The following is a 23,163-nucleotide window of genomic DNA, read 5'->3' on the forward strand; positions in this document are numbered from 1 at the left end:
AATTATTATGGCCTCCTTACTAAGTATTATGGAAGCCATTTCATGCCAGCCTATCACTGGGTCTAACATTTACAGTATATGAGGCACAATGTGGTAAGGGCACCACAAATGGCTTAATGCATAACGCCCCAAAAGATGGTGGACATGCTGTAACTTAACTTGTCTACTCTTCCATCATGATTGACAGCCAATACAAGTACCAGCGTATTTTGCAGTCAAAATGCATATCTGCTACACAAATTGCGTACAGGTTGGTAGGTATGCTTATTGATAGAACGGCAGGGACGGACTGGAAGTAAAAATAGGCGCTGGACTTTGATCCAGACCGGCCCACAAGAACCGGTCCCGTATATGCCACCACACTGAGCGCCTTGCTAATACATGCAAATTCCGTCTGATGTGATGCTAGTTAGGGACTTCCATGGTTATTGCGAGCGCGCATTGCGCGCGAGCGAATTTTTTTGCCAGATTTGAGCGAAAAATCGTTTTTGGAGCTTTTGGAGCTAGCCGTTTGTCCAATTGGTAAACCGTTGTCTAGTGAAGGTAATTACGTTTACGTTTCTTAGCCTGGCTTTCCATCTTTATATTGTCTCAAATTAGCTTTTCTGTCAGTGTCACTGTTGTGTGTAAGCGGCATCAAGGGCTGCATACGTTCATTTGGAATTTTCCACTGGAGCTTTAGCTAGCTGGCTAACGTTGCGTTCTCTTCTGCTCTGTGTTAGCTAAGTCTATGTCAACAGAGCTCCTGGGTAACTAAACTTAAATATACCCGAAAATATAAAAATGATTGAAACATTCACCAAATTCAGTCAAGTAAATCGCCGAGGCCAGGAGTGCTTTCAGCTTCTGATGGTGGTCTGCACTGGTGATGCAAAACAAATTTTGATTTCAAAACGGCGATTTTCGCCGAAAGGTGAGGGATTTTCATGTCTGGTATTAGTTTGGTCTGTTTTAAAGGTTTCTTAAGGACAAGGCTTTAATGCAACATCAGTCCAGATCCAAGTCTTTCTCTTTCACTTTTGATAACAATATAACTACTTCATTTGGAGACTATTTAACTTACTAACATTGTAACTGTTACTGACAATAGATAATATGAGGTTTAACCAAAAAGACCAAGATTAGTTTTGAAGCTCTCTCTCTCTTTTAGGTTAGCCACAGCTCCCAGACCCCATAGGGTTTAAGAGGTATGACATTATTGTTAGATGAACTCATTTAAAGAGATGGTATTCTCCATTGTTAACAGTAAACGTTGCATTAATAACAAAACACAATCTTAATATGTGTTCTTACCATCCACCTGTTCAGCCTCCAGGGAACTGCATCTTGGTCTTTCCAAGATCAAAATTGAAGCAGTGGACTCATCAGTGTCATCAGTAAATGTCTCCTGACTGCTGCTCTCAAAGCTAAGGGCCCGACGCCTCTTTCTCAAAGGAGTCGCTCCCTGCTTTTTTTGGGGGGTTGTCACATTCTGGACCCTCTTCAAAAGCTGCTTTTTCACAGATTCCTGACAAAAACACAACACACATTAATAAAAATAGATGTGGAAATTAGGCCATACAAGCACTGATCTGAATTAACTGAGTATTGACATACCCACTCAGCTCCACCGGCTGGAGATTTGTCCTGCAACATTGGGTAGTACTCTATGAGACGCTTAGCCATTACAGATAGTTCACGGGTGCATGGATACTGGAAGTCATCCCTTGCAGCTCTCTTGATGGCAATCATGCTTGTTACCGTATTCCTTATTAGGCGACAACGAAGATCTTTGGAGAGTGTATAGTTTCCTTCTTGTCCAGCCCGCTGTTTCTCAAAAAATACACTTCTTGACTGCTCCAGCTCGGTGTCTGTGTATACAACATACTGTGGGCTTACAAGTTGTACGGTTCTGCTGTTACCATGTTGGTTTCTTGGGTTAGAAGAGAGGAGAGGGGTGGAGGAGGATGAGGAGGACAATGGGGTTGAGGGAACAGGGCTGGCATCACAGGTTCCAGAGGAGGTGCCTGGTCTAAGCTGACCTGACTCTTCACCCTAAAAAAGGGCAAACATGTATTTCATTATCATTTCAAGTGAAGAGCATTGAACCACAACAGGGCCAGGAAATGCTACGTTGATATCAGATTGATATCACAGTATGATTATCTAACGCTACTCCACAATGTTTAAATTGAACATTACCTCATTTTCATCATGTGAAATTCTCCAAATGTCTTTCCTTCTGAAGAACTGCTCAGGCCCCGGAAAGAGATCACGCAAGTCCTTCTTGGAGAGACTAGGAAGCATGTCTGCGCTTATACTAGCAGCTGGAAAACACATTCAACCACACTGTAAATATATAATCTGATTACATAAACATAAAACTAATTATTAAGCCGTTAAGAAGTAGCGTCGCACAAATGTGGTCGTTTGAATGCGGGTCTCACAGCACGTCGCACGTGTGCGATTTAGAACATTGCAATTGACTATTTTCCATAGACAAAAACTATATGACAAACGCTATACTATGACTTCAAAATGTACAATTAGGAGGCTAACAAGTAACACTAGCAGGTAGTAGCATTGCTACGAGTATTATGCTTGGTTGCTAGGTAACGGAAGCTAACTTAAGGTAGCTAGAGTCCGTTTTGAAACTCACGCATCTAGTAAAGGCCTACTGTCTTCCTGCCCTTTCACCTAACTAAGTTCATGAATCGTTTTTTGAAAACACCAACTATTCTGACATTAACCCCCCAAAATAGGCTATGAGAAGGCTGTTGACTGATAACCAGGCCCAAACGTAATTCCCAATTCCGCGGGTTTTCGTTGGAATTCAGCGCTTGCTAGTTAGCTACGTTTGGGCCTGCTGATAACGTCAAGTCACAAATGAAAGGGCGCCAACTACAGTAGGGAGGACAATAGAACGCGTCATTTTTGGCCTAGGCTAACCAACTGTCAAATACTGTGGAACGCCGGTAGCAAATGCATTAAATTGAATGCTAAGTTAGCCTGAATGTAGCTAAGAACGCCACTGAGAATTCTGGCACCGGAATTTTAAGGTCCACGTCCTTTTCTTAGCTCTATAACTAGCGACTACTATCGAGATATTAAAAACAAACATGCCAGTTAACATGTAGACACTTACCCCTTAATGCTATCAAATGTTGGTTGCAATACATATTGAGGAAGTGTGTGAAAATAATGTTTATAGTTTTTGCTGCTTTGGCTACCTTTCATAGAAGGTCGGCACCACCGGGAGACATATCTTACATTTACATTTACATTTAGTCATTTAGCAGTCGCTCTTATCCAGAGCGACTTACAGTAAGTACAGGGACATTCCCCCCCGAGGCAAGTAGGGTGAAGTGCCTTGCCCAAGGACACAACGTCATTTGGCATGGCGGGGAATCGATCCAGCAACCTTCTGATTACTAGCCCGACTCCCTCACCGCTCAGCCATCTGACTCCCTGACTCTTAAATGACAGAGTAGGTTGTTTTCTTCAAAATAAGGTATATTTAGTCAATTTTAAAACATATACATTTTGAGAAAAATCAAGTTGAAGACATGTTGCTGAAAATCCCATAGGAATGCATTGAAATCTGAACGTTCTATCGAGAAAAAGGTTGGTTTTTCCCTTGTAACTTTTTCCCACATGTCGGCACCACCCTGATACTTCCTGGAAAGCAAGGTTACGTAGAAAGACGTCATCAGTCAAATTTTTAAGAAAATCGAAAGACATACATTTTGTGTTTTGGCTCCCTGAATGAGAATGTGAGCAACCTGTGACGTCAGACATAGTGTGCCTCTGCAACTCCCGCGCTCAGTGCATGTCAGGCTGCTTCCAATGCTCTCACCGATTGATTGTCATTGTCTATTTACTTGCTAGCCGTTATATATATACCCGTATGTGGATGCAAGTATCAATCATGGTTACTGGTTTTAAAATATATATATATTTTAGACACTTTACATGTATCTTTTCAGTGTGCAGAACAAAAAACAAACATTGATGATATAAAACCCACTCTCTTGGTGACTTAAAAAAAAAATTGTATCGAAATGATTCATGGTAGTGATATGCAAATGTTGTTGTCACGTAGCACCAATCGGAACCAATCATTACCTTTTTTGTCTGTCAGGAAGTGCAAATCTATTTTTAAAAAAGCGCAAATATTCTTTCTTTCTTTGCAGCAATCCATTTTTGCAAGAAAAGAAATTCTATGGCAGATAAAAAGACAAGAACTACTGAAATTGCATTCACAGGTGAGGGGGAGCAACACATGGCCACTTGCAAAAGTTTAGGTATCATTTTAGATCCAAATAGTCTTAGGGTTTGTGGAAAATTACCATTAGAAACATTAACAAATGGGATCATGATTGAGATTATTACGCGTAGTAACAAATTAGCATTTAAAATGCCGGCGCACCTTGTAACGTTTAATATAGTTAAAAATAACTTTAAACTCCACGACTGTGACTTCGATGATAACATATGGAAGAGAGTACATACTGTTGTAAGTAAACTGATAAAACGATTTAATAATTTAGTCAGAGTTAGTGATAAAGACTCATGTCTAGGTGAGGTGTTTGAGCTGCCGCCTCCATATGGGCGTGAAGTAGAAACTCCATCCTGCGCGTCTCATGATGCCGGTGAGACCACTCAAAATGACATTTTAGATGTTAGAGAAGCTAATGATTTAGTGATTGGTTTACATGAACAAGTTAGCATAGTTAACAAAACTAAAATAGAGTACCAAAAAGTAGAAGTAGATATAGATAAATTAACTAAGGAACGTAAAGATATGGGGCTTAAAATATACCAGGCTGAGAAAGAAATAAAATCGCTTAGAGCTAAATTAATCAAATCGACGGAAAGACAAAGTCTGGTCAACGTACGTAACATAAATAGAAAAATTAAGAGGAAAGACGATCAAATAGATCACCTTAAAGCTCAATGTAAAGGGAATTTGCAAGTAGCGCATGAGTTCGAGCAGGTAAATGCGGAGCTCAAAACAGAGAGAGAGAGACTAGAGCAGAACATTAACAACTTGCAATTCCAAATGCAAGGTCTTAGGCTAAAAGATAAAAGCAAAAACCTCAAGAGGAAAGATGTAGCTTTACCGGACAAAATGACCGATTTAAATGACCAAATACTGTACTGGCAAGATCGAAGTGATAAAGCTGAAGATCAGACCAGAAGCGGGTTAGTCTCAACGTTAGATGGTCGTGTATATAATGATAAAACTAGACAAACCGTAATGGAGCTGACTTCGGTATTAGGGGTAAGTATGAATAAAGCACCGGAGGTAATCGATTGCGTTTTAAAAAACATGTCAGGATTAGAAACAGAGCGTTTACCTAGCGTGTCAACGTGTAAAAATGTAACACTAGAGGCCAGACATGTATCCTTGCAGCAGATTAAAAGTAGGTTGATAGAGGAAGACAACCTCACCCTTACAACAGATGGTACAAGTAAACTGGGCCACAAATTCGGAACCGCTGGGGTTTGTTTTTCTGATGGGACTAGGCTACATATACAGTGCCCTCCAAAAGTATTGGAACAGTGAGGCCAATTCCTTTATTTTTGCTGTAGACTGAAAACATTTGGGCTTGACATCAAACGATGAATGTGAAACCAGAGATCAACGTTTCAGCTTTTATTTCCAGGTATTTACATCAGGATCTGATGCACAAATTAGAAAATATCACCTTTTTGTTCAAACCCACCCATTTGTCACGTGAGCAAAAGTATTGGAACATATGACTGACAGGTGTGTTTTGTTGCCCAGGTGTGTCCTATTACATACATTATTCAATCAATAAATACCACTGAATGTCTACACTCAGGTTCAGATTGGGTAAGATAGGTTTTGTCTATGCAGACTGTATTCAGAGGTGAAAACAACATGAAAACCGGAGCGCTGTCTTTGGGTGAAAAACAAGCAATTGTGAGTCTTAGAGAAGATGGAAAATCAATCAGAGCCATTGCAGAAACATTGGCCATAGCCAGTACAACCATTTGGAATGTCCTGAAGAAGAAGAAAACTACTGGTGTACTAAGTAACAGACGTCGAACAGGTAGACCAAGGAAAACATCAGCAGTTGATGACAGAAACATTGTGAGAGCTGTAAAGAAAGACCCTAAAACAACTGTTAGTGAGATCAGCAACAACCTCCAGATGGCAGGAGTGAAGGTATCACTATCTACTGTTCGCAGAAGACTTCATGAACAAAAGTACAAGGGCTACACCAGAAGATGCAAACCACTCATTAGCAAGAAGAATAGGAAGGCCAGGCTGGAATTTGCCAAAAAGTACAGAGATGAACCTCAAAAATTCTGGGACAAAGTTTTATGGACTGATGAGACAAAGATTAACTTTTACCAAAGTGATGGAAAGGCTAAAGTTTGGAGAAAGAAAGGAACTGCTCATGATCTTAAACACACAAGCTCATCTGTGAAACACGGTGGAGGTAATGTCATGGCTTGGGCTTGCATGGCTTCTTCTAGGACGGGCTCATTAATCTTCATTGAGGATGTAACACATGATGGCAGCAGCAAAATGAACTCGGAAGTCTACAGAAACATTTTGTCTGCCAATTTAAGGAAAGATGCAACCAAACTGATTGGCAGAGCCTTCATCATGCAGCAAGATAACGACCCAAAACACACTGCCAAAACAACAAAGGAGTTCATCAGGGGCAAGAAATGGAAGGTATTAGACTGGCCAAGTCAATCTCCAGACTTAAACCCTATAGAGCATGCATTTTACCTGCTTAAGAGGAGACTGAAGGGAGGAACCCCACAAAACAAACAACAACTGAAAGAGGCTACAGTGAAAGCCTGGGAAAGCATCAAAAAGGAAGAATGCAAAAGTTTGGTGACGTCAATGGGTCACAGACTTGCTGCAGTTATTGAAAGCAAAGGATTTGCAACTAAATATTAAGTCTTATTCACTTAAATATGTTTTAAGTATATCTGTTCCAATACTTTTGCTCACATGACAAATGGGTGGATTCAAACAAAATGTGATATTTTCTTAGTTGTGCATCAGATCCTGATGTAAATACCTGGAAATAAAAGCTGAAACGTTGATCTCTGGTCTCACGTTCATTATTTGATGTCAAGCCCAAATGTTTTCAGTCTACAGCAAAAATAAAGGAATTCGCCCCACTGTTCCAATACTTTTGGAGGGCACTGTAGGTCTTAGAGAGCAAGCATCCGGCTCTGCCCAATGCACTTTCGACACAATTGTTGAAATGGTGCATGATGTAGTCAACACGGTGCATGTAGAGGACGATAGGGGTGGGCTCTCAGACAGGATCTTTACAAAAATTACTAATTTGGTAGGCGATAGAGCAAGTACTGAGAAGAACTTTAATGAAATACTCTCTCAGTACCGTATGCAAATATTGCCAGAAATAGTCGATGGTTATACTCAGTTACCTGACTCAGAAAAGTCTAAACTTGCTGTAGTCAATGAATTGTTTTGTGGGATGCATGTCATTGATGGACTGGCACATCAAACAGGTGTTACTTTAGATATGTGGGAGACACTAGTTTTTAAGGGAGATAAGGTAGGTTGCGAAAAGTTAGATTCAACCCTTAAATCAGGTGGGGAGAGCGGTACCGTGAGGCTCATCCGTTCTGTTTGTAAGACCGTGCAGGAGCGCGGCTGTGAGAAGAGTGGCAAACCCGTCCAGTTCAGAACCTTCTTGTTTAATAAGCACGGTTCTGATCATGTTCCATTGGTTCCATTCAAAGGTAACCGTATTAATGTAACGTTCCATAATGCAGCAGGAGTTTACTATCTTTACCCTGACTTGTTGGAATTTACACGGTTATCTCAAAATGAGAACAGGTTAGTTCAGGCTGTCCATGCTGACCTTAATATTAGTCAGTTTATAGCAGGTTGTAGGGCATTAGGGCTCATCTCCAAACAGGTTACAGAACCATTCTGGAGAGTTCTTTCCAAGAAAGAACATGTATTAGCAATGAATGATAGGTATAGAACGCTTGTTATAAAGCTTAGAGAGTGGCAGGCAGACAGCAGGCAGTTTATGAAGGGTGAGGTCACTCTGTTTGAGGATGTAGACATCCACAGAGGACCCATCTTAGATAAGTTATTGGAGTCAACGTCAGAAGAGTTTGATGCTATGACTCAACAAGCTCTAGAACTTGTATTTGCTAGTTTAGTGAAAGTTTGCTGTAGGTTGGTAGCGGACCACTTGGAACATGGACGGTATGATGATGTGTCTGAAGATCAGTATCATGTCCTCAGATCAGTGCCCAAAACAAATGTTTCGTGCGAAAGGGATTTTGGGATATTTGATTATTTGATTAGATCAAAGTTCAGGGCAAGTAAAATAGCATTAGAGGGTATGGTCATGTTTAAGCAGAATAGGTCCTGGGAATGGTTGTCAGGGTTAGATCCAGATAGAAGAGCTGAAGTTCTCGCCTCAGCTCGGACATCTGTGAAAGGGCAGAGGGCACTGTTCTGTGAAAGAATGCATAGAATTAGAGAGGATAGATTGCATGTGCTTAGAAACCAACAGGATAGGCAGGTAGTTAGAGAGGTTCAAGCAGTGCGCAGGAAACAACAGCTCACTCTTGAACTTGGTAAGTATAGTGGACTATGGACAAGCGAGGTAGAGGTTAATGAACAGGTAAGTAATTTAGGGAGAGATTCAATACTAGCAGTAGTTGCACAGTTAAAGTTCCGTCGTTTTGTGTTGGGGCAGAAAAATGATAGTGGGATTTTAAATATATCAAAATATGGCAAGAGGCTCCCTGTAGATCAGCTCATCAGTAATCTGAAGAGTGTTGTTGTTAATGCCATCGAGCCTGTAGACACTAGTTTAGATGAAGGGTGTGGAGCTGCACCGGCTGATCTTGTTGCTGATAGGAAGGTAGAGTTTTTGAGGGATGCTGCTGAACAGCACCTTAAGGCACAAGATCTGGGGCGGAGGAGGGGAGGGTTGAGTATAGTCAGACTTCCAAGTATTGAAATGCCACAGCAGTTACTTGGTAAGAGAGTTAAACATTTGTATGTAGAGCGTGGGTTAGATAGGTGGTTTAATGGGACAGTTATAGATTGTAAAAGAACAAAAGATGACATTTTGTTCAAAATAAAATACGATGGCTATAGAAAAATGTACTGGTTGCCCTTATGGACCGAATACCAGGAAAATAAACTAGTATTAATACCGGTTAGTGCAGAGGATCTTGTAGGGAAAAGAATAGCGCACATGTTTATTAACAGTGAGGACGGTAGTGTATGTTGGTGGCCAGGCAGAGTAGTTCGTTTTAATGGGAAAGATGGGTTCTTAATAGATTATGAAGAGGAGGAAGATGATAGAGTAGCCAGCTCAGTGGTAGAATACCCATTACTCACAGATTATTACGAGAATGAGGTTAGGATTTATAAATAGGTTTGTAGTCTTGCAATGGGTATGCAATATTCAGGCTGTATTGGGTAAGTAGTCATTTGTTTGGTTTTAGCATTGGGTTGTCTGATCAAGTGGGCCTGTGCGGCACTGACAGACTTAGCTTTGTAGTGTGTCATTTAGCTATCGGTATGTAATATTCAGGCTTTGTGGTAGCTTGAGGATATTCATGATGGACCATTTGGTGATATGAGACAGGGGGCCCCAGTAGGGGGTGACTCCCTGTTAAGCCAAATGGTCTGCCATAACATCTGATAGCTGCATTGGGTAAGTAGTAGTAGTATTTGTTTGGTTTTAGCATTGGGTTGTCTGATCAAGTGGGCCTGTGCGGCACTGACAGACTTAGTTTTGCAATATTAAAACGGACTATGTCTATAAAAGTAGATACAGGTAGGATTAAAAGTAGTACAGTTTGGTGATATGAGACAGGGGGCCCTGTAATGGGGTGACTCCCTGTTAAGCCAAACTGTCTACGTAAAAATAGATACAGGTAGGATTAAAAGTAGTACAGTTTGGTGATATGAGACAGGGGGCCCTGTAATGGGGTGACTCCCTGTTAAACCAAACTGTCTACATAAAAATAGATACAGGTAGGATTAAAAGTAGTACAGTTTGGTGATGAGACAGGGGGCCCTGTAATGGGGTGACTCCCTGTTAAGCCAAACTGTCATAGCTAATATAGAAGTAATAGATAAAAGTTGCTCCCCTGAACCTTCACCATGGATGCAGAGGTGCCCAATTGTCCTCTGAGAGCTATCAACCTGTAGGTTTCCAAACTAGATACCTACAAGATAGTAGCTCTAGAGGCCAACTGGGCATCCCTGCATTACAACAGTCACCATTCACACACACACCCCAACCCCCCACACCCCAACCCCCCCCCCCCACACACACACCCCAACCCCCCCCCCCCCCCACACACACACACACACCCCACACACCCCAACCCCCCCACACACACCCCCCCCCCAAAAAAAAAAAACGTTTACTGTTTGTTTTGTGTTGTTAAATAGTTCATCAAATATATCAAGTCCCTTAACAGTTGCATGTAATTCCCCCCACAGGTCCAAATGTCACAGGAAAATCACATCCTTGTAAAGTAAAGTGCTGCAATTCTCTTCTTTCTTGTGATTCAATTCACAAAGAATATGAGATAGTTGCTACAAGGGCCTTGAAGATAATGTATAGACACTGTATTTGATTAACAGGGATATATATGCGAGAGACTATCACTTCACTGTTTCCATTCATTTTTGAAACCATAAGTGCTGCTCAGGAGTCTTATTCAACCAAGTGAATATCTTAATTGTTTATCTCTATTTAAGGCTATTTTGCTCATGTTTGGTTGAATTGCGCATTAGGCCATTTTGTCACTGCCTTTCAAGGCTGCAATTCGCTTTTCCATCAGTAGGTGTGGCAAGGTGTAATTGTTTGTTATGATTAGCATCCAACATCTGCCTGTTATTTAATAGGGTTTCCCGCTTCTTCTTTTTCAAACAATGCAAGGCAAACATCTGCCTGTTTATTTGCCGCCTGTTTCTGTGTTGTTTTTATTCAAAATATTGCCAAACAAACTCTCATTGGTTGTTTTTTTCTAAATAAAATTATCATGAAACGCCCCTTATAGTAATTGGTTGTCCAAGATGTTAATCATTAATTTGATCCAATTGCGACAATATTTGCATACAGTAAAACCATTCACACCTCGTTTACTGGACCATTCTGACTTCGTTTTACAATGACTTCAAAACAAGTGAATGTTCCTACTTCAATGTACAGGCCGCATGTCCCTCGACCCTTCAGGGTATGCTGGCAGGATCGTGTCACCTCATTTGGCGCAGGTATGTTTTTTTTTTTACTTCTATCTCTACATTGTACATGGGTATTTTGTCTTATTGTTTTTACCAAGACAAAATACCCATGTACAATGTAGAGATATTCTATCCTTTTTTTTCTGCCTTAAACGAAATCCAGGAGTCTGCAGCACATATAACTATTCATTTTAATGTAGCCTATTCCTAAATACATTTCATGCATTGAAAATATGTTTTTAATTATTCATCACATTAAAGCATATATTATAGCAGCACAACCTGAAAACGATAGTACTGTTAAAAAATCTATTATCTTTTGTTCAAGGTCGCACTGTTGCCATCTGGGGGGACAGCATAATGCGCAATCCCGGAGGCTTTGGCGTGGGTACACCCGGGAACCACACTCCAGAGGTCAGCTCACCAACAGCTGCACCACCTCACCACCGTTAGTGGCCCGCTGCAAATATTTATAAATATCGGAACTAACAACGTAGCGCAGGGGGATTCTCCTTATGATATCCTCAGGGGAATGCGGGAACTGATGGACAAAGTTAGGGAGCGGTACCGGTATGAAGTAAGTTTTGCCGTGTGCTCCATTCTCCCCCGGCCGGTGGATGATGCTACCACCAAACACATAGTTAGGGAAACAAATCTTCTCCTGGAGCATCTGTCCTTTGAAAACGAGGGTGTCATTTACCTTAGGACAAATAGATTATTTCTGAGGCACTCGCGTCCTGTTTTGGAATTTTACAGCCCTGACCGGCTTCATTTGAGTAATGAGGGCAAGCGTAGGCTTTTTGATTATTTAAAAAACGTTTTGTTTCATTATGCTAGATAGGGTAGTTAGGGAAGGATTTAGCAGTTTTGATTATTATATTATTTTATTTATACTTTGATTTCAGAGTGACCGCAATATTTTGTTTTTTTCTTTTTCATTACATTTTCTTTTAGGCCTTAGTATAATGTCCAGTGATTATGCTCCTTGTTGTTGACCAAAGATTAATTGGCACTAAGGCTCTTGACGTTCGTGTGCATTCCATCACTAGAATATGAGAGCTTGTGCCAACATACTGTACCATTTTTACATGTAGGTAAATCAGTCCGTTTGTTGTCTCGACGTTTGTTAAGTTATCATGTTGATTGGTTGACGGTCAAAATTAATAGGCTTAGCTCTCCTCGTTCTTGTGCATCCCGTCACTTGAACAAAGGGGCTTGTGTGTATGTGCATTCTCGGTTTTAACACATTACTAATCGTTTTCTCTTTTTTCACAGGCAATGACTACATTTTGGACCATAAGTTTCATATCCCTATAAATAAAGTATATTATTTATAATACAATTTGTGTATACTTTTTGTCCATCATAAACAAACAAACGTGTTCAAATCAAGGTATTTGAAAATAATTGGCAATGTCACAACAAGCACACACAAACACCCTGTTCAACGTTAAATACACCCCCAAGTGGCCAAAAATTAACATTACTGCAAGTAACGCTAAACGTGGAAAACATTTGCATATGTGGTACTGGACACCGCATTAGCTCGCAATGTACAAATAATTTAAGTCATATTTCCCGCGCTGGCTAGAAGCAGAGCTCTGTGACGTAGAACAATGGCGTTCTTAAAGGGAGCTAGACAGCTTCTCGGTGCCACAAAACTCAAGGTTTAAAGCGGTGGAACGTTTCAAAAAATTACCTAAAATCACGCCTAAAAACTGGATTTGTGAGAAAACTAATAGAGGTAACTGAAATCTGACTTCGGATTAGTTTAAGTTACGTTAGGTTACATACGGAATTGAAAGAAAAACGGAGCAAAACTGATAGAAAATGTTTGGTCTGTCCTCCCTAACTACAGTAGCTAGCGTTAGGCCAACCTAAAACAAAGCTAAAATTAAGGTAGCTCTAACTACTTTGTTAGCGAACTGACTAACTTAAAGTTAAGGTGCAGGTGCAGCAATAAAGTACTATTAATACATTTTCAAGACATGGCTTTTCGTGTGGTTAGCTTATAGCCAAAATTAACACGATTCTAAAATTAGCATGGTATGACCGGTTAGCCAGCCTCACAATTAGCTGTTAGAGCTAGATTAGTTTGATAAAACAGGCCTAAACAAATCAATAACGTTAGATAAAATAAAAACAATTACCTTTTAATACTGAAATTGTTGTAGGATCCATACCCGGATAAGCCCTTCCATCTTCAGCCATAGTTTAAAGTGTTCAGACGATTTGCAAAGGCTCGAGAGTATAACTGCACAGCAGAGAAAAGCTAACGTACGGTGATGGCTGCAAGTGCAACTGACCACCACCCGGTCTTGACAATTTTACCGCGTTACCGTTTGGAATGTACCATGTCATAAAATGGGGGTGACTTTAATACTAGAAGCGTTGTACAAACGGAGAATGTGGTTAATTAACTGTCATTATTTACAATTTGTATAATATGTGTAAAGATTCATCACACGCCACGTTACTTCCATTGAATATTATTATAAATATAAATAAATAAAACTTAATTCACAGATGTCCCCTATGCTGCTAGATAATGGAATACAATTACATAAGAAACATCCTTTCAGTTACTTTCCGGCTGATGTTTTTCATGGATTGCAGAGGAAACGTTTCGCTCGTTCTGTAAAGTATTTTGTTTACTTCAAGATGCTTTGGCGCTGCGCTATCTGCCTCGTTTTCCTCAGTTTTTCACTAAAACTGTTATTGAGCCAGGAAGCTCATCAGGACACCTTCAAAAAGAAGTAATGGGCATATTTGACAATTTTATTGACCCTTTTGCAAGTGTTGCAACAACATTTCGACAGAACAGTGTTATTAAGAAGCAATTCAGTATTGTGGATGCTGAAGAAATTCCAATTGCTCGAACCATATGCTGGACGAAACGTGGAGGATCTAAAGACTTCTTCATCAAAGACAAAGTGTTTCATTATGTACCATTAGTCAAAAGTCTAGGACAGTTCTTATCACACCAAAGGATATGGTCTGTGATTGACAAGGGACCACAGAGGTGCAGAGAAGGTTTTTTTATAGACATTGTCGATGGCGCCCTTCTAAAATCTAAAATCAGAGAAACCAAATGCATTACAGATTGTTGTATACACGTATGAAATAGAGACCTGTAATCCACTAGGATCATTTGCATCAAAAAACAACAATTATTAATGGTGTATTACACCCTAGCAAACATAAATCCGAAATACGGGTCTAAACTTGCTGCTATTAGGGTACTTGCCCTGGCTAGGTCAGTAGACCTCCGTCAATGTGGTGTAGATGCAATATTGAATAGAATCAAAGAAGATATGGATGCATTGTACAATGGTGTTAAAATGCAAACTATTAATGGACAGAAAACGGTTTATGGTGCCATGGTCTCTATTTGTGGCGACACTCTGGCGCAGCATTAACTTGCAGGGTTCAAAGAGGGTGTGGGCTTTGCCTATAGTAAATGCAGACACTGTGAGTGTACTTTTGAGGACATGCAGTCATACTTCAACGAGGATTCATTTACCAAAAGGACCTTAAAGAAGCATATCAGACAAACTAATGAAATAGAAAATGCAAACACAGACTTGCTTCGCAACAGCCTAAGAACAACATATGGGATCAATCGCAGGAGCAAATTAGTTGATATCCCTGCCTTTGATATTATTCAACAGACTTCGCAAGATAATATGCATGTAATTCTGGAAGGAATAGCTCCTTTGGAAATAAAGCATGTTTTGAATCATCTTGTTCAGTCAGGGCAGATAGATGTAGACTCTGTGAATTCTGCTATTCTTGGTTTCCCTTATTCCCCTCTGGATGTTAGAGATCGGCCATCCCCAATATCAGTTAGTACGTTAATGTCAAATGATGGTAAATTAAAACAGTCGTCTGGTCAAATGCTTGTCCTGATAAGGATATTGCCATTTGTTTCGGAAAGCTTGAAAACCAATGCATATGTGCATCTGATCATTGTGCTAATAGAGATTGTGCAAATAGTGTTTGCACCTGTTCTTATCATTGCAACAGTTTCTCGATTGAAGTCACTAATTGAAAATCATTTGAAAAAATGGAAGGAACTTTTTCCAGAGAACAATATCACGCCTAAGCAGCATTATATGCTACATTTGCCCTCACAGATTAAGTCACTGGGTCCAATGATTAGACATATGTGTATGCGGTTTGAGTCTAAACATTGTTTCTTTAAACAATGGGCGTCTAAGCTCAATTTGAAAAATATTAGCAAGTCTTTGATTAATCAGAACCAAATGTATGAAGGCTGCCAAAATGCTGACCCTTCAATGCACCCAATCTTTTCAAATAAAAGAGAGATGGGACCTGTATCTGAGGTTAAAGATCTGCAATATTTACGTGGAAAATTAAGAGACTTTCTAGGTTATGATGAAATAAACAATGCTGTATCAGTCAAATGGCTTGTGATTTATGGCAATAAATACATAACTCAAAAGTCAATGATCCTTGCCAAAGTAGTAAATGATAATATGCCAGAATTTGGATTGGTCAAAAACATATTTCTTGTTGATTCTACACTTTATTGTTTAGAATACCAACCATTTCAAACCATACACTTTGATAGAAATATGATGGCATATCAAGTTGAGGTCCCGCATCTTGCACAGGCCACTGAGTTAGTGAATGCTGAAAAGCTGGTTGACTTCACCTCTTATTACACAATCAGCAGCAAGAGCCAAACCTTTGTACAGGTCAAATACCATCTTGGGGATGTAATAGAATTGTACAACGCTGAAAAATGAGTCATTGTGTGTTTCCCAAATATGATATGACTTTTGCTTTTAACGTAGCTTTGTAATTTGACTTTTAAATATCTACTTAAGGACGGTCCATAGCAGATGAAAACATACCTGCTGCAGTCCACAAAATGATGTGAATGTTTGTAAAAAGATAAGCTATTTCTGTTAAGAAGCTAAATGTTTAAAATTTTACGTATGACATTTTGAAACATTAGATCAGATGTGCCATGTGCCAATTTCCAGTACTGTACCTACTATATTTTTATGAGTACATCATTTATATTGTCTGTTTGACAATAAAACTAAGATTACACTTGGATGTTCTGTTTTTAATATGGGAAGAGTTAAAATTATAACAAAGTCATAATTTCTTATTTCTTGATTAAAATAAGAAATTGTGACTTAACAAAAAGCAGTTTGTACTTTTCAGTGAGGATTATAATATGGACATTCTAGTTTTAAGCATGAAGTCACACAAAACAAGTCATAAAATCTCACTACCAAGTTAGAATATCTTATTAAGATAATGTAGGACCTTAACACTTAAAAGAAGTAAAATACTCTAACATAACATTTGCCTGGTAAGTAAACATTTCTTATCAGAAAAAAATAAGCATGTATTAACTTGATTTAAGATATTTAATCTTACTTAGATTTCAGTTTTTGCAGTGTAGACTATAATGTTTTGAGTTTTCGTCGACGAAAACTAGACTAAAACTAAGAAGGATTAAAATGAAAAAAAAAAAAAACGAATAAACATTTTCGTCTAAAGACTAAATCAAAAATAGCCGCCAAAATGAACACTGCTTGGTTGGCAGAAAAACGACACATTGATCCGAAGACACTGTCGGGAGGTGAACGATTCATTGATCCGAAGACTCGGTCGGGGGGTGAACGATTTGTTCCTTCTTTCGGGTACCAGTCTTTGGATCACATTAGTAAAATGTGTAAAATATTAATTTTTTGTGGGACTATAATTATCTACTTGGACTGGGACTAGCACTTACAGAGATTCTGACAACAGGGGAAACAACTTCAGTTTGTTACCTTTCAAACGAGACCACAAACATGCATGTACTCAAAATTATTCAAGAACATCACCCTATGTTCCCCAATCCCTATGTTCCCACAGACCTATGTTCCCACAGACTTATGTTCCCAGATTTATTTAGGGTTAGGGTCAAGAGAGTTTGAAGCTAGCTAGCTCCTTCAAATCGCCAGCTACGGAATAATGAACCGTTAATTTTGAAAAAGCTCTTAGAAATGTGGGAACATAGGGCTGTGGGAACATAGGGCTGTGGGAACATTAGGCTGTGGGAACATAGGCACACTCCCAACAGACCTGCTGCGCGCAAGAGGGCCTCAGCACCTGCAGTATCATTGGAGGATAGGCTACTGGCTATGGTCTAGGAGCCTCCACAACCAATGTTTCATCGTGTGCCACAGGAAGAGGATGAGATGTTACATTTTGCCCTCAGTCTGGTGCCATTACTGAACAAATTAAGTGGCTTGGCTAAATTAAGGGCAACAATTGCCCTGTTAGAAGGTCTCCACACTGGTTTGGGGCACTATTCGTTCTACCCAAATGTTTTTTGTAAAAATAACACAAATATATTTATTTTGCCATCAAAACACTACTGTATTGCCTTTAATTAACTTGAGTTGTGTAATGTTCCACTATACTTAATTATCAAGCGTTAAACCAACGTAAGTGGTTTGATTGCGCGATTCAAATAAACGGATGTGATGATTTCCAACGTGTTGGATTAAGATGGCGAACGAAGGAGAAGCATAGACTTATATATTGGCTGTTTATCAATCCACGTTTTTTTCCGTTCTTGTGTTCTTGCAAACTCGTTTGACGTAATCTTTTATTGCCCAAGTACGGTTCCAATACAAAGAACACAAGTCACCAAGAACGCCAAAAATACCCGGAACTTTTCCTGATCCGCCCCTTTTATCGAGGATGCATCGGATGGTGACTTGACCAGCGAGAACGCTTCTGATTTCCCAGAAGTCATTGCAAGATGTCAAACGAGGCGGACAAACCTCACAACTGTAATTGTTTACTTTTCATATTTCAGCTAAATTGTACGTGTAAATCAGCATCTGAATTAAAATGTGACGAGAAATAGGCAGTTCAGTCGCTGAAAATGTTCTTATTTTATTGATGAAACGGCTAATTTGTAAATTTGCTGCGACTTGTCGATAACCTAGCTCAATGCAGTGCAGACACTAGTTAACAGGTACTGTAAATTAGCAAGGGCTACAGAAAACGTAAAATTACAGGTAGACGGACCATTTTTTAGCTTTGTTATCTAGTTTTTGTAGTTAGTCAGTGTTATCATAATGCTGCGAGTCCAGGAAAACCCTAACCATCTCAATTCATTCTCCGTCCTTGCAAGACCATTCCCACAAGGAGGCTTGCCAGAACGTTCTTCAAAAGAATGTACTTGCGTTCTCAGCGTTCTTCGGATTGATAAATAGCCATTGATAGAGACAGCTAGATTTTTCTTCCAAGATCAGAAGAATCAGAAAGGGATTTATTCGCCATGAAAGTTTGCTCATTTACATTTAGTCATTTAGCAGACGCTCTTATCCAGAGCGACTTACAGTAAGTACAGGGACATTCTCCCCGAGGCAAGTAGGGTGAAGTGCCTTGCCCAAGGACACAACCTAATGTGCACCGACTGGGAATCGAACTGGCAACCTTCAGATTACTAGCCCGATGCTCTACCCGCTCAGCCACCTGACTCCTGACTCCTCAGCCACCTGACTCCTTGCACAGACAAGGAATTTGCTTTGGCAGGAAGGTGCATACAATAAACATATAGGAATCTAGATATATGGTCTAACTATACTAAGGATACCGAAACTAGCAATACTAAGTGGAATACAATTTAAAATAAAATATACAATAAAGTAAAATATAAGTTGCCATAAAATAAAATATAAGTTGCCAATTTACAGTATAAAATACAATATCAAATACAAACATTACACAAATTGTGAGTAGTGCAAATGCAATTGTTTAAAGACATGAAGTCATTAAAGTCAGTGTGAACTCTTGGCCTTGTTGAGGAGGCCAACAGCGGAAGGGAAGAAACTGTTTGTGTGGCGTGAGGTTTTGGTCCTGATGGACCGCAGCCTTCTGCCGGAGGGGAGTGACTGAAACAGGGAGTGTCCAGGGTGGGAGGAGTTGGCCACAATTTTCTTCACTCACCTCAGGGTCCTCGAGGTGTGCAGGTCCTCGAGGGAAGGCAGATTGCAGCCAATCACTTTCTCCGCAGAGTGGATGATACGCTGCAGCCTGCTCTTGTCCTTGGCAGTGGCAGCAGCGTACCAGATGGTGATGGAGGAGGTGAGGATGGACTCAATGATGGCTGTGTAGAAGTGCACCATCATCGACTTTGGCAGGTTGAATTTCTTCAGCTGCCGCAGGAAGTACATCCTCTGTTGTGCTTTCTTGGTGAGGGAGCTGATGTTCAGTTCCCACTTGAGGTCCTGGGAGAGGATAGTGCCCAGGAAGCGGAAGGACTCCACAGTGTTGACTGGGGAGTCACACAGGGGCAACCCCTTTCATTTCTATGAAAAGTGCTCAGTGGCGCAGTCACCATGGGGACATGGATTCGAATTACTGGCTGATTTGGACTGAAATAGAATTATCCCTTTCTTGTAAACACCTTTGTTCAAATAATTGCGGTCCAACTACAATCCGATCGACACCCCGAGATAACTCGATCCGAGTCGGTTGATAATTCGGACATCGCATGCTTGTAAACGGTGAATTGGACTATGAACTGGACTCTGCGTCTTTGAGCATGGTTGAGATCCCGCCGCCCTCCCTCCCAGGTCGTGACCTGGAAGTCGAAAAAGACGATACATTGTCGCTGCCAGGAGCCGGCCCGGCAGAAACAAACAACGCGAGCCAATAGCGCCATTTGCATTCACAGTACTCCTATTGTCATCATGCACGAAATGTAGAGGGACGTAGCTTCACCTTGCTCTCTGTTCGCCGTTGTCAGTGTTAGGGTAGTTACTTACTAGTTACAAGTTACAAGTTACTTCTGAAAATTGTAACTAAATTACTTTACTAGTTACTGCATTTGAAAAGTAACTTCACTACTAGTTACTTTACTTTCAAATTTTTTAAGTAAATGTCCAAATTTACCGCAAAGATATATGGACAAACATCATGGCCTTTTCATCACTTTATTTTTCAATTTTCAATAAAGGGTATTTCTTTGCCTTTCCACATAGTGTATTGTAATTGTAAACATGTAAAACAAAATGGCATATAAAACTCAGCCATTCACTTGAACGAATATTAAGCTTGTCCACACTATCTAACCAAAGAAATATGCCTCACTTTCCGAATTTTTACTTTTGTAAAATTTTACTTTGGTGTGTATTTATATACGATATTTGTGAGTAATTGTGATTGTGATTACTGGTTTTGTATGTACTTTTTGGACCCCAGGAAGACTAGCTGTCGTTTCAGCGTCAGCTAATGGGGATCCTTTCAAATACACAAATAAACAAATATGAAGGGGCTTATTTTCCCGTTAATGACAACGGCGTTCTATACATTATCCCGCTTATTACACGGTTACTTGCCAACAAAATTACTTAACACAGTGTGTCTTTACAATGTATTTGTTACCACTCGTAGTGTTGATCAGCAGAGAAATAGTTAGCCAAAGAGGTTGATCTTCATAAACTGAACATTCTTTAGGCTTCAAATCAGCTGACGTCGCTAAGCAACGGAGTACGCTGGGGTTGAAAAGTTACCGGACTACTTGCGGAGTGTTACAAAAGACGTGAATCAGAAGCAAAAAGGCCACTTTCCTTGACAGCGGTCTGTTACTCATAGCAACGGTCTGTTATCAGAAGAACGTTGGGAAGCCCCATTCAAGTGAATGGAGCTTTCTACAGCGTTAAGAACAGCCGTGTAATAACATGTGATACTGGGTTGTCAATAGATGTGTTCGACTTCATGCAGCGCAGGCGTCTGTAATCCGTTACTTTGTAACTCGTTACCTCCAACAATGGCCGTTGCAGGGGGTTAAATATTGTCCAAACAACCAAACGAATTCCCCTGTGGTTTAAAGGAAGATGGGAAATGGAACAGCGTATTAGCATGAACCAAATAATGCCAACACCAATAGAATTCCAGGTATTTGACTCTATGGGTTAAATCAGAGCAAGAATGGTCAAAGTACGGTTAAATGAAATACGCATTTAATAACTTTGCAAATGAATTAAATCAATTACAAGGCAAACATGTTACAATATAAAAGCTTTAAATCTTACCTACTCTACCATGATCTTTGTAAATCAAAGAGAAAGCAAGAGATGAGCAAGGAGTAGGACAAGGGAGAACTGAGGAGAAGGTCCCAGGAGATCAAGAATCCACAGAACAATGCATTACAATTCCCTTTATACACAAGAACAACCAATCAGACCTCCAGACTTTAGCATATGAAAGGTGGGGGCAGGTTTGACACCCAGCCTTCCTGCCAAAGCAAATTCCTTGTCTGTGCAAACATTCATGGCGATTAAAACCCTTTCCGATTCTGATCAGTTTTCCAGGTCATCTTGAAACACAAAGAATTGAGAAAACTTTTTATTCAACAACAAATATTTTCATTGTTTAAAGTAGCATGCATGCTGATAAGCCTCTGTATCCCCAATGTTATAGGTGCAATAGACAGTCCCAGTGTGCATATCCAGGCCCACTGGAAGACTCAGGGGGTGACTGCCCCCTGTGGAAATATGCTTGAGTGCATATTTAGGGTTCCTCCGGTAGGAGGAAACCTATTGTTTTTGTTAGTATTATTGGGTGTGCCTTGCCTTCGCAAGGGCACAACCTTTGTTATCTCACATATATATTAATTTGTATTTATTTTCCCACCCCTAAAACTTTGTCAATATTTGGACTACATAGACAACCTAGGTGTCAAAAATTTCGTCTTGGTAGCGATTGAGTTGCTTGTATTGGGATTTACGTTCCGTTGCACAGTTTAGGAGGTTACAACGTTTTTGTGGCGTCAAGGTGCCTTTAGTCGACGAAGGGTAATCTGGCTAGCTACGTCACCACGTCAACACACGTTAGCAACGACGCATGGATACAACATGATAGAGACGTTCTAGCACGCAAATTGGAGCTTGGATTACGAGTGAAAAATCCCACCCTCAAAAAATCCCAACCATTTGGCTTTGTTGAGAAAGCGATTCCAAGTGGAACTGCAATCTCGGATGTTTGATTTAGGTCGTCAAAGTCTTTGTAACTTGAGCACTTGAGCGAATGCGGGTTGCCCGTGAGACCGCCTAGTCTTTTAGGCGGCAGCCATGCTAGAAAGCGTCATAGTAGTATTTTCGTTGCTAATTTTATAGAAAGAGGGACATTTTATGACGATATGACTATTGTGAAGACAGCCAGGTGGTGAGATTTGAATGTAGGTTGCTGTAAAAACTTTGATTTGTATGCTACGTGAGAGCCCCGTCAGCCTCCATATACGATTGCGGCAGCAACATGTTGTCAACAAATGTTGACACTCGTCGACAACAGTGTTGTCGATCTCTGATGAGTATTTTCTTAATTTCGTACCAGGGTCAATTCTACATCCAAATGGAGAGGAGTGTATTAAAGATATGGCGATTGTGAAGACAGCCAGCGGGTCAGCATATTTTTGTTATTTGTGTAAAACTAAAAATTTGAGTGAGACCACGTCTTGTTTTGACGTTAGCCTCTGAGTCACAGACTCGGCTCGCCCAATGGCAGTGTGTAGTAGTAGGTTACAGTACTGTCTTCAATGCCACAGCTATGGCTATACTTTATTGGCTCTATGTCTTATTACACGGCTGTTCTTAATGCTGTAGAATGCTCCATTCACTTGAATGGGGCTTCCCAACGTCCTGCGGTGAACAATTTTCTAATATTTGACCGTTGCTATGCATATTTGACCGCTGTCAAGGGAACTGGCCTTTTTGCCTCGGATTCACGTCTTTCGTAGCACTCCGCAAGTAGTCCGGTAACTTTTCAACCCCAGCGTACTCTGTTGCTTAGCGACGTCAGCTGATTTGAAGCCTAAACAATGTTCAAAGTCTATGAAGTTCAACATCTTTGGCAAACAATTTCTCTGCTGATCAACAATA

General features: G+C 40.2%; 1 protein-coding gene across 1 annotated transcript in view; it reads right to left on the minus strand.

The window, feature by feature from the left end:
• Positions 1-2,235: 2,235 nt before the first annotated feature.
• Positions 2,236-23,163, minus strand: part of bin2b (bridging integrator 2b) — a 70,888-nt gene continuing 49,960 nt past the window's right edge. Inside the window, exon 11 of the mRNA XM_047024921.1 lies at positions 2,236-2,306. Coding sequence (XP_046880877.1) covers positions 2,295-2,306 — 12 coding nt within the window. The 3' untranslated portion in view covers positions 2,236-2,294. The remainder of the gene's footprint in view (positions 2,307-23,163) is intronic.

Source organism: Hypomesus transpacificus, chromosome 9, assembly GCF_021917145.1.
Source record: "Hypomesus transpacificus isolate Combined female chromosome 9, fHypTra1, whole genome shotgun sequence".
Lineage (NCBI taxonomy): Eukaryota > Metazoa > Chordata > Actinopteri > Osmeriformes > Osmeridae > Hypomesus > Hypomesus transpacificus.